General features: G+C 42.2%; 1 protein-coding gene across 9 annotated transcripts in view; it reads left to right on the top strand.

The window, feature by feature from the left end:
• Positions 1-12,770, top strand: part of Galk2 (galactokinase 2) — a 125,190-nt gene that overhangs the window by 58,719 nt on the left and 53,701 nt on the right. For 8 of the 9 annotated variants that reach the window (NM_175154.3, XM_030252060.1, XM_006500153.4 and 5 more), the window contains one exon: positions 11,734-11,832. In NM_175154.3, coding sequence (NP_780363.1) covers positions 11,734-11,832 — 99 coding nt within the window. Of the gene's footprint in view, positions 1-2,739; positions 3,123-11,733; positions 11,833-12,770 lie in introns of those variants that run through there. The other variant, XM_011239771.3, reaches the window with a different exon arrangement.

Raw genomic sequence — 12,770 nt, forward strand, 5'->3', positions numbered from 1 at the left:
TTCTGATCATTTGGAGTCACTAGATGCTAAACATCTCTCCAATGTCAGGTATTTATGCCAGGTGATGGATACTTTCAGCTTTATCCACATACCAAAGTGTATTTCTTAATCTGAACATGTGAATTAGAGAGCTAGTATAATAACACCAGTGATAGAGATGGTCCCACTTGGACCGCACTCTGGAACTTTCTGAATCTCCCTCTGCTCTTACATCTTCAGATGAAAGAGTCATCTATGGAGGAGAGCACAAAACAAAAGATGTGCTGGCACAGAGTGTGCTGTGGTGGAACACAGTGGGGGTACACAGCGGTGGTACACAGCGGTGGTACACAGCGGGGGTACACAGCGGTGGTACACAGCGGGGGTACACAGCAGTGGTACACAGCAGTGGTACACAGCAGTGGTACACAGCAGTGGTACACAGCGGGGGTACACAGCGGTGGTACACAGTGGTGGTACACAGCGGTGGTACACAGCGAGGGTACACAGCAGTGGTACACAGCAGTGGTACACAGTGGTGGTACACAGCGGTGGTACACAGCGAGGGTACACAGCAGTGGTACACAGCAGTGGTACACAGCAGTGGTACACAGTGGTGGTACACAGCAGTGGTACACAGCGGTGGTACACAGCAGTGGTACACAGTGGTGGTACACAGCAGTGGTACACAGTGCTGGTACACAGTGCTGGTACACAGCGGTGGCTTGAGATGGGGGAATTTCTAAAACTGCAAGCCACTTTTTAAGGTGTATTTTCTGCCATCTAAGGTTTTCTTTTGGAGAGAGGGGACAGGAATTTTATAGCTGTTATTAAAGTGGTAAAAGTCATGGTTTTTCCTTGTTGATCAGAAATTGAGAATCAGTGAAATATTTTCAAGTCAGGCATTTTAGCTGAAAGTCATAAATGTTGACAGAAAATAATGGGAATGAGCTCCTGAGTATGAATTTTAGGTTTGAGGGGTTTCAGACTAATGAGTTAAGTGGACATATTATTTTTAGTGGCTAAAAATAGATTTAACTTCCTAATCTCTCCAGGAATACTAGTAGAGCCCTTAAAAGTATTTTTTATTATTATAAAAGTGATATATTCTTGTTTTAGAGTATTAAGGAATAAAAATGTGACTGATATTAAATAAAGATTCTTATTATTAGCATAGGGGACTCTGTCATTGAAGATTATGGTAAAAATAAAACCTTTGTACTTTAGCTGTCGCCATTCAAGGAAGCCACATTTGCTGCACATGTGACACACTTACGTTTTATAGAACATCTGCTTTGTGCCAGGCAGGCAGTATTTGAGGCACAGGGAAGGGCAGGGTTTAAATTCATTATCACAGAACTTTGTGAGGGAGGAGAGAGATAGAAAACAAATGAAATCTAAGTGAAAAGCAGATTATGAGGTGGAAGGTAGAAGTGGGTAGAAATATTTTGTAGAGGAAAGAAAGACTCTGTCTGATAATGTGGCATTTGAGTAAATATTTGGGCCATGAACATTTGCAGTGGTATAGAATGTTAGATGGGGTTATGGTTGCCCAATAATTATAGTGATATTCATTGTGTTCTAGTTTTATACATGGCTTTTACAGTCTTTACAGGGACCAAATATAGTGGGTGATTATTTTAACTCCAGCTTTGCAGTTGAGGAAGCTCTCTTGCTTTAACTACTAGGTTGCACTGGTAAGGGCTCTGGCAGAGAGAGGAAGTATGGAATTCAGAGGCCAGAAATCCAAGAAAAGTTCCCAGAAGAAGCTGTTTAATTCAATCCTACTGACAAAGCAGTTCAAGGCGAGGGGAGTTTACAATGCCCGACTGTTTTCTCACTTTGCTGTTCCTTCAGAAACTAGTATGTAATAATAATGCTTTGTGACAGTTGCCACTTTATAAATATTTGTTAAATAAATACAGGTGGAAGAGCATTTGCAAAGGCTACGGCAGGGAGAACATGGTGGACTGAGAAAATCAACTCACTTTGACAAGTGTAGACTATGAAACAAAAGCCAAGTAGGGATATGTGTCAAAAGCAAGAGGCAGGTTCATTATGAATCTCTTCTTAATGAGAAGTGACACGGGCTAGTTAATTTGGCAGCACACATAAGCTAATCTAGAAGTTTATACACTATGCAAGAATAAGGGTTATGGAGGCTGGAGAAGTTTTGTGTGTGTGTGTGTGTGTGTGTGTGTGTGTGTGTGTGTGTGTGTATGATTTGTGTATGAGTATGCATGTGTGTCTATGTGAGTATGTGTGTTAGGTTTGTGTGTGTGTATATATGTGTATGTGTTTGTATATGTGTGTGTGTGTGTGCATGTGTGAGTATGTGTATTTGGTTTGTGTGTGTGTGTATATGTGTGTGTGTTTTTGTATATGTGTGTTTGTGCATGTGTATATCTGTGTGCATGTCTTAGATCATTTTTTATTGTTCATTAAAAAGAGGTTTACTTAGCTCACAGTCCTGGAGGCTTAGCATGGACCTGTGGAGAGTAAACCATAGCATTATGTAACTTGTGGACAGTTGCATTTAAAAAATTCAATAGAGCCGAATGTTTAAAGTTGTCTGTGGGCTTCGGTGAAGATAAAATATTTTGAAAGGTATATGGGAATTAAGATTTTTGCTAGAAAGGAAAAATAAGTAATTCAAACTAGCTTAGTTCAGAAAGGAATATTTGCTTTATGTATGTGTATTGAAGTGCAAAGGCGGGTATTATTATCAGTTAGCTTTTGCTGTGTAAGAAATCTTCCCAAAACAGGGCTTAAAATAACTGTTTAAACAGGTTTCAGCTCAGAGTGTGAGTTAGTTACAGGGTTCAGGATTGGCTCTCGGCTGGAATGATGGAATGCCTGGCTCACATGGCTGCTTGTTTTGTTATGATGCTGCTGATTCTGATTATGGTGTGTGGTACCTGCAAGTGTTCAGGTACATACACCAGAGCAGGATATTGCTGTGCTGTCTCCTCTATTTCCTCAGGCAGCTTCTCACGGAACCTGAAGCTTGCAGTTCTCACTAGGCTGGCCAGTGAACCCTCAGGATCCACTCGCCTATGTTCCCAGGGCTGGAGTTATGTACAGCTATGACCAGCATTTTACATGGATGCTGGCAATGTGCTTTCAGGTCTTTATGCTTGTGGGTAAGAACAAAAACTCTTTTCACAGAGCCATCCATCTTCCTAGCCCCCTGGCTTGTTTACATGGAAGACTCTGGACACCAAAGTACCACAAGAGGGAAAAGTCCAAATTCAATTTCTTTTCTTTATTTCCCTCATCCCTCCCTCCCTCTCTCTCTCCATCCCTCTCATCTTTCCTTTGCACTCTCCCTTCGTCTTTCTCTTTTCCTCCTTTCATTCCTTTCTCTCTTTTATTTTAAATTTGGGTTTCAGTGCAAGGGCTTGTTCTTCCCCTGAGCTACACCTTAAGCTCTTACAAATATTTTTCAAGTCTGTGTCCTATATGCCACTGTCTTGGTTGCCAAAGCCATTCATATCTATGTTTCAAGAGGTGGAGAAATTCATTACTCAAAGTAAACTCTTGGTTGTGAGTCGCTGTCAAAAAAGAAAAGGACCTACTTCTAAGACACACTGAGTAAACATTCCCATTTAAAAGGGAGCGGCAGGAGAGCAGCCAGCACGGGTGGACCAAAGCAAGAACACAGTGCAGCCGAGCCAACCTCAGGCCTGCAGCTCTGTGCAGCCTCCTGCTGCTCACTGCTGTCACTCCTCTTCAGAATGTGCCCTGCTTGCCCCTGACTCTGCATGATTATCCAATCTGATGTCGGCTAGGGTTCAGTGTTCTTTTATATTATACTGACAATCTTTTTGTACCTTGAAATGAAAGTCTATGATTATATAACCAAGAATATACATTCAATAAGGTCACGAATCAAAAGTTGAAAAGTAGGACAAAGGAAAGAAAAAGTAAAAACACATTATGGATTTGTTTTTCAATTGTATTTTATGTATATGAATGTTTGCCTGCGTGTGCATAAGTGTACCATATGTGTGCTTGGTGGCCTTGGAGACCAGAAGAGGGCATCAGATCTTCTGCAACTGGAGCTTTGGATGGTTGTATGCTGTTATATCGGTGCTGGGAACCAAATGTGGGTCCTCTGCAAGAGCACTGAGTGATCTTAACTGCTGAGCCATTTCTCCAGCCCTGATTGTTCATTTCTTAATGTAACTTTTCTTTAAGCCTACTTACTGAATTTCTTAGAAGCCAAGCAAAGCTGAAACAAAGTTATATTGGTTTCATGATCAAAGTAGCAGAATCATTCCCATTTTCAGAAGAGGTCCTGTCATCCCTAAATTTAAACTCTATCACACAGAGGTTTTGGAGCACATAAAGTACAAATTGTCTTGCGATATTTTCTGTTCCTATAGTGGAATATTTGAGACTGAGTAATTTAAAAAGAAAAGAGGTTTATTCAGCTTGTGGTTCTGGACACAGGGAAGTTCAACACTGGGCAGCTGTGTCTGGTATGAACTTCATGCTGTACCATATCTTGGTGGGTGGCATATGTGGTGCTACTGTGCAAAGGGGGACAGATGTCTGTGGTGGCTAACCCATTCCACAAGCAAAGCATCTTCCACTCACGAATATGTAGCCTCCATGACTCATGGTGCCTTTTAAGGGCTTTGACACTGCTAAGTTGTTGACCAGTACTCTGTGTATTTTCGTGCGACAAACCTCAACAGTCACGAAGAGGACCTGTGCAACCTTCTGAAACAAGTGCAGGCACTTTTCTGGCTTTCTCTTGTAATGGCCTGTAGCACTCACTTTCCACATAACATCTGAGCTCAGTCAAGTCAATTTCCTTCCTATAACAAGTCTTCAGTTCTTCCACTTCATGCCTTTGTGTTAACTGCTGTTTACACGGAGTCCTTTCTCCCGGGTCAAAGTGTCTGGAGGTTGCTCTGCATTTGGTGGCTTGAGATTGTGATTCATGGAGTGACAGTTCTTGGCCGGCTAGTGTTTGCATCTGTATCACTAGCCCACATCAGGAAAATGACTAGGTGTGAACTGCAGCCCTTACTGTGCTGGAGGGTCCTGACTTTACACTCAGCGATCCTTCCTTTTGGTTCTTAAGAGTGGGACCAAGACTATGCTGCTGAAAACCCAGTCTGAAGAACCCTCCCCATGCAGTGGAGGTCTCCAGGGAAGGGACATGCAGTTCTAAGACATGCTTGCCAAACCACAGAGATCGCAGGCCTGCCACCCATCCTGTATTATCATCATTACTGAGCGTTTTTTTTTTTTTTTTGGAAGGTCAGAGCCAAAATAAGCAATCTGCCAGCCAAGGAAGCAACACCAGCCCTTACCACAGGCTCTGGGGGCCCCACTGGTATTTAGTAGCAGTGACTTGGGTCATATTTTTGTCTAATTCCATCAGTCTGGCAAGACTCCTGCTCCTATGGTCTTCCCACAATTTCTTTTTTTTCAATTATCTTTCCCGTCTTTCCAATAATAGTTACCTTGTGTGTGGATACTGCCTCTTGCCAGAACCCTCTTTTTTTAACATTTAAAATAGCGAAAGGGATCCAATTAATTGTCCTTGTGAGAAATCTGCAAGGAGAGAAGCTTTCTGAATCTCCTGAATTTTGAGTTCTTGAGCCATCCCCAATATCCTTTTCCTCTTACAGATAAAGAAGAGGATTTTGTTTTTAAGCCCGTGCCAGGCTCACAGTTCAAGTGCTGGCCCTGACATTTACTAGTGGGCGACCTTGGCAGTTTACTTGGCCTCCACATGATTCATTTTTTTCATTAGAAAGTCTGTTTAGCAATAAAGCCCTTTCTCATGGACTTGCTATTAGTGCCCGGAAAGTGTTTAAACACGCAAGGGTTGTCCTATGTGTTGTCTATGGATGGAGGAAGCCACGGTAGCCTATCAGCCTCACTTGGAGGTCATCCTGCTTTGTAGGAGGGATGTCTTTGTGACTCTTTCTAGAGTTGGATGTTGGGAAGGAAGGCCTGCAAGCTCCTCACTGTGCAGTCCATTGAGAGATTTTTCTACCTTTAAAAAATTAATTACTCCCCTTTTTGTTTTATTTTGTTTTTTTTTTTAAATTTGTTTCTTTTGATTTTCATTTGTTTTTGTTTAGCTTCGTTTGAGAGAGCATGTGAATGTGAATTTCAGTGTGGGGCAGGTGGCAAGGCTCTGGGGGGACAAGGAGGCCTGGATCTGACTCACGAGCACACATCACAATGCCAGTTCACTTAATGGACTCAGCAGTTCTAGTTACATAATGTGAATGTATGTATAAAAAGAGGCTGCAGATTTGAGGGTGCAAGTTTCATGAGAGGGGCTGGAGGCAGGAAAAGGAGGACAGGAAGTAAAGTCATTGTTTTTTACTTAACATGCTTATTTATTTTATTTTATTTTATTTTTTTTTGCTGTGAACCTGATATCTTTTTTGTTAAAAAAAAAAACCCTCACATACTTTGATTATGTTTTCTCTTCCCACAACTTCTCCAAGAGCCATTAAAATTTTCACCTCATCCAGATATGTCAGGGTTAGCTTAGAAAATATGAATAAAGAACAATTTCTTTACCAGAACAAATTGAGCTAAGATTACCCTTGGGCCTGAAAGCGACTTTGTTAGAGATGGGCATGACCTTCCTTCCTGTCCCTCTGAATGTCCCAAGTCTTAGTAGAAGCAGGGTACATGCTGGAGCTTCACTCCTCTGGAGCCTCCTCCGGGGAACCTTCTTAGTAGACTGCAGGGTGAAGACGGCACAGAGCTGATTTGGAGGGAAAATAGAAGCTGTCTAGCACAATAGAGTTCTGTGTTCTTTTGAAGACCTACAGATAAGATCAGTGTTTTGGCTCCTGGAGGGCAGACGCTGGCTTTGTCCTTTACCCACAGGTTAGCAAAGCTTCTACAGTCCAGTTGTCTTCTTTAAGGATGAGTGAGAAAAGTCAAGCCACAAGAGACTGGCTGGGGAGAACCTGGTTCCTGGAGTGCATAGGCATAGGATCAGAGGACCATGTGGAGGGAGGAAGCAGGAGCCCTAGTAGGCTCAAGCTTTGTTGGCTTTGCTTGAGAGTTCTCAGACTCTGTGTTTGTGTTCAAGGGTTTAGAGAAACTGGGAAAGTTCAGATGGCCCAGTGTGGTAGAACTGTGAGCTTGCCCTTTCCTGCACACAACTGGGTTCCTGAGTTATTCAGACTGTCCTGTGAGTACCTCCAGGATGCTCATTTCCCTGTACACATCTGTTAACATGCTTTTTGACAGCTTCTTAGTTTTGTGTACTCTTTCAAAATCATGTACAATTTCAGAAATTAGAAGCACCAATTCAGTGCCTTTCTGAGTTGCTCTGGATGATGGAATTTTTGAAAGATGTGCAATGATTCCGTTTCCAGTATCTTAAAGGATGGAAAAGCACCTTGGCAGACAGACCCACATGACCCTGAGTGTCCAGGATGACTCAGGTTCTTGGCAACCCTCCAGGAACGACCCCTTGAGATCAGGTTATAGTTTCCGGCTTGGGCTATGGGCTTAACTAATTTTGTTTACTGTGTGACTTATGCAAATGTTTTCCTTAAGTCAGATTTAGGTTTCTTTTAGCCTTTGTTTCTAGTTTCTTTATATCTCTTACTCATTTTGCTTCCCCCTCACCCCACCACTTAGTGCTAAGGGCTCAGAGCTAGGGCCACTGAGGAAGCCAGCTAGTGGGTAGGCCTGCTGTTGAATTTTCCAGGTAGGCATGTTTTGTTTATTGGGTAGGAACTCCTGTCTGCAGGTGGACAGAGATCCTTTTAATGGGGCCCTACTTTTCTGTTCACCTAATGGTTCCTTACTGTTTATTACTGAATCAGCCCATTTAGAGACTTTCAGAATCTTTAACGTTCTGTCTTGCTGTGAACATCTTTAAAACATCCTGTATTTGACTCTAGCTTGAGCCATCATGTTCTGTAAATCAAACGATTATTTATTCATTTGTGAAAATAACAACATCAACACTTGTCAACACTTATATACTACATTAGAGTCCTCATGCTCTTACTTGTGATATTTTAAGTTAAGTTTTAGGGTTGTCACAGTAGTTCTGTGGCTTGGAGGGCATTGCTTTCCTCTTCAGTCTGGATAGGAGGTGATATAACATGGTAATTAAGAATATAGATGGTGGGGGTTAGAGAGATGGTTCAGCACTTAAAAACACTGGCTGATCTTCCAGAGGACCTGGGTTCAAATCCCAGCAACCATATGACAGCTTACAACTGTCTGTAATTCTAGTTCCTGAGGATATGCCACCCTCATACAGACACATAGGCAGGTAAAGCATCAATGCATAAAAAAAAAAATAAATCTAAAAGAAAAAAGGAATATGGATGGTAGAATTATATAATTGAATTTGCATTTTAGCTTTAATAACTTCCAGTATGCTATTACCCAACAAATGACTCAGTCTTCTCATCTGCAAAATGGAGAAGCATCTGTTTTATGGGATTCTGAGAAGTAATTAGCAGATGGGAAATAGATACTGGAAGACGTGAAGCATCTTACCTAAGATCACACAGCCAGTTGCAAGGGAACTCTGGCTCACTTCACAGTCAGGATGCTTCTGGTCCTAGATTCTCCCCACTGTATTTTTATTTACCCTAAGGTTCCATCAATGAAGTCAGCCTTTATCTTTCAATTTCTTCCTTCCTTTTCTTTTCTCTTTTTCCTTTTCTTTGTTTTTCCCTACTTAGAATTGTTGAGTATTGTCTGTCCAGTTAGAATTTGTCAGGTGTTACAGTAGCAAGTGTTGAGATGGCTTCTTCCCTGTGAGTGACAGAGGAATCACTGTGGATTACACACACACACACACACACACACACACACACACACACGAACATCTTATAACTATAAATGTATACCATGGCATACTTTAAGAGCTTAAAATGTGTATCATCCATCTATCTTGTATGTGCATGTGTGAAAGTCAAAGAGAAACTTTAGGAATATGTTCTCTTCTATCACCCTGTAGATCCCAGAAATCAAACTCAGGTTATCAGGCTTGGTGACAGTGCCTTTAATAAAGATTGGTGAGCCATCTTGGCAGCCCACTTTATGAGCTTCATAAAGTAATTAATACTTCTCAGCGCTCAAATATCTTTCCTCATACAAAGGAGAATCTTAACATTTTGGTGATCCTCATTTGTCTTTTCACGTCCCTTATAGAAGTTGAACATTGGTTACATTAGCTCTATCTGGGGAAGCCACTCAAGTGTGAAAGGAATTTGCACACCAGAGTCAGATGGATGACACTCAGATCCTGGCTTCTCCATGTCCAAGTCCCTGAATCTCATCGTTCTCCTCTATACCATGGGGTAGGCAAAGGCTTGCAGCTAATTCTTTACACTCAACAATGGTGGGCCTTGCTGCATTGAGGGGCTGACTTTAAGTTTTCATACAAGGTCAAAATTAGGTGCGCACCAGGCCCCTACAAGCTTACAGATTAATGTAAGCTGTGCTTCATCTGGGCACATTGTTTCTCTGCATTTTAAGTGTAAGTGTTTTGACCTTTTGGTCACTAATTTATTTTTAATGTATTTATTATAGACAGACCATTGGCTGTGTGTACCATCGGTCATGTGCAAAGCCTTTGATGTCAAAATTCTAGGTTTACCTCATGTCACCAGGCAAAGTTAATGTTAGTGAAGCCACATGACTAACAAGAGCTAGGACACTTGCTACAGCCATCAGATGGCATTTGGACAGCTCTTCTCAGGGAGGGAAGCAGCAGCAGTTTATTGAGTTTTAGGACATACCTAGCAGCATGTAAGGCAGTGTCACTGAGGAAATACCACAGCTTATCTGTCACAGACTCACAGTGTTTGGGGAAAAAGAAATGCAGTGGAAACATGTTACAGTTAAGGGCCAGAAAGAAGCATCCTGATCCAACCAAGACTACTTAAGTAGATGGTGTAGGTGCTTACCTGAATTAGGGTTCTCTAGAGTAATAGCTTATAGAATGAATCTATCTATCTATCTATCTATCTATCTATCTATCTATCTATCTATCTATCCATCCATCCATCCATCCATCCATCTATCTATCTATCTATCTATCTATCTATCTATCTATCTGATTCACTGGAATGACTTACAGGCTGTGGTTCAGCTAATCCAACAATGACTGCTATGAAAGGAAAGTCTAAGAATCTAGCAGTTGCTTAGTTCACAAGGCAAGATGTCTCAGCTGGTCCTCGGTATTTGCTGGAATCTCAAAGAAGTAAAGCTTTAATGCCAGTGAAGGAATAGACTTGCTAGCAAGGCAAGGACAAGCAGGCAAAGAGCAAAAGCTTCCTTCTTCCATGTCCTCAGATAGGCTTCCAGCAGAAGGGGTGACTCAGATTAAAGGTGTGTTCTTCCCACCTCAAAGTCAATCAAGCAAAAGTAATCTCTTTCAAGTGTGCCCTCCATTTCTTAATTGTAGTTCATTCCAGGTCTACTCAAGTTGAAAACCAAGAGTAGCTATCACAGTGCTTCATGGACTTCCATGAAGAAAGACAAGCTCACTTAAAGCAAGACTCACAGTGATCATAATGTTAGATGTTGGGAGAGCAGAGAGGAATTCTATGGTGCGTGTGCATTTGGGAGTACTGAGGTATTGAAACAGGGATAGCAGAGTCCTGAGCAGAGGTAAGTTCTGGGCAGTCAGGAAGAACAGCATTTGTTCCATGTTTCTGAATTGAAGGTATTTTGGGAACAGTGCTGGGAGAACAGACTGGAGAGGTGAGCAGTGAGCTAAGGCTAGAAGAACTTGTGCACCACATTGAGAAGATGTAGATAAGCAAGAAGGCAAGAGATGGACATAGTACATCAGGGTTTCAGCTCATCAATCTGAACGGCTAATGGGGCGAGTGAGTCTTAACTCAAGCCTGGGAAGAAGGACCATGTAACTGAAGAGCAATGCGGGTAACTAGGTGCCACTGTTGGAGCTGCAGAGGTCAGGATTTCAGGAAACCTCTATGATAGCAGAAGATCTGAGTGGTCAGCTTGCCACTCACCTGTGGATATGTGGAATATGTGGCCAATGACCTGGATATTGAGTGGCATTAGGATTTCTACAGGAAGCATGAATCAGCACTAGGTTCTATAATTATGTGTGCACTGGTCAGGAAGACATCCCTACTTAGAAAAGAATGGTAAACCAATTTTATGTTCAGTTTGGTTACAAGCTTAGAAGGCTTTGGATACAAGATGAAGATTTTGAACTTATCATTAATAAATAGGAAACAAATAACGATCCCTTAACATTTTTAGTATGGACAGGATCACACTTCTTCATCCAGTTTCTTCATCATGGCTGTACCTAGAGTGAGAACTTCTATCCTCACACTTAACATGTGAGAGGGGCAACATTATTTTGGCTTGGAAGCTTTGGCCTGCCTTGGCTTTGGAATTGTCATTGTCACTGTCTGGAGACAAATCCAAATGAATTATTGCCAGAGGAGGAGAGAGAGTGTCCACAGAAAGATAAGGGAGGCTGCATGCACTGCAGTCTTTTAGGGATAGAAAAATCAGCATGCACTCTCTGCTCTCATTCTAGACCCACCATGGAGTTGGCACTTGATCTTGGTAAGTCTCCCTGCTGTGTCCAATGGGAGTCTAGAACTTCTGTGAAGAGCACATTGCTCTATTCAGTTCCTATGTAACTGACCAGAGTTGGCACTGGAATTCAAACCTAATTGACATATCTGGCTGAAAAATAGATTGCAACCGTATCCCAGTACAAATGAATGTTTGTTCTTCCAGGTGGAACTTGCAGAAATCTGTGCCAAGAGTGAGCGCTACATAGGCACTGAAGGTGGCGGCATGGACCAGTCCATATCATTCCTTGCAGAAGAAGGAACTGTAAGTAGCACTGAGCCATTTGGAAATTTCAACTTGGGAAAGTCTCTATGGAGGGGAAGGCTTGCAGCCCCCAGCATGTGTGGTTATGGGAGGTCTATTCTTTCAGACTCTACTGTAGCCCACTGCCCAGCTATCTTGTAACTCAGGTCTAGTAGTGAGCAAGTGGACTCTATTTCGTATTGATCCCCTGACCCTGAACATCCAGAAGCACACTTTAGACTTATTTTTCTAATGTGTCTAGGCCCCCCCACCCCACATCTCATTGTTAAGATGAGATTTCTCAACCCCTCCTGGGGACCTCCTTTCCTGACCTTGCATGAAATCACTTCATCTTGTGGTGTTTCATAATCTCATGTTGGCTTCAAACCCAAATGTTAGTTCTCTTACCACATATATGCACAGCCCACTTTTTGTAAATTACTCTTTGGTGTCATTTTTCTCTGTCAACATTTTTGGGGCTTTGGTGGTGGGAGGAAGAATGCTGACGGCAGGCCAGGAATACATTCTCCGGTCCAGTACCACTTCCTCTTGGCTGTCAGCTCCTCAGGCAAGACAGAGGTTTGGGTTTTTGCCTATGAACTGCCTATTTCCAAAATAGAAGCAGGCCTCTCTTTAAGATCTCTCTTAGCTTTATATCAGATCCCTTCAGGCTTGGCTGTTTTCCAAGAACACCTGGATTCTTCCGATTAAGAATATATTTTCATTGATTCTTTTAGGCCAAAGACATGAGGTATAAGGAAATTTATTTTAACACTAACATTATTCTTTCGGAGTTTGGGATGTGAACTGGCAAGCAGATGCAGCGCTGGAAGCTCTGATGCTAGTGTAAGTTAGGCTCACGGTCTGGAGAGTCCTTGTTCTCTGGCCTTGCAATGTGCATCACCTTCTAACTCTCCCTTCTGCCCTGTCCTAGCCTCTCATTCCACAAGCTCTAAGCT

This window comes from Mus musculus, chromosome 2 (assembly GCF_000001635.26).
Source record: "Mus musculus strain C57BL/6J chromosome 2, GRCm38.p6 C57BL/6J".
Classification (NCBI taxonomy): Eukaryota; Metazoa; Chordata; class Mammalia; order Rodentia; family Muridae; genus Mus; species Mus musculus.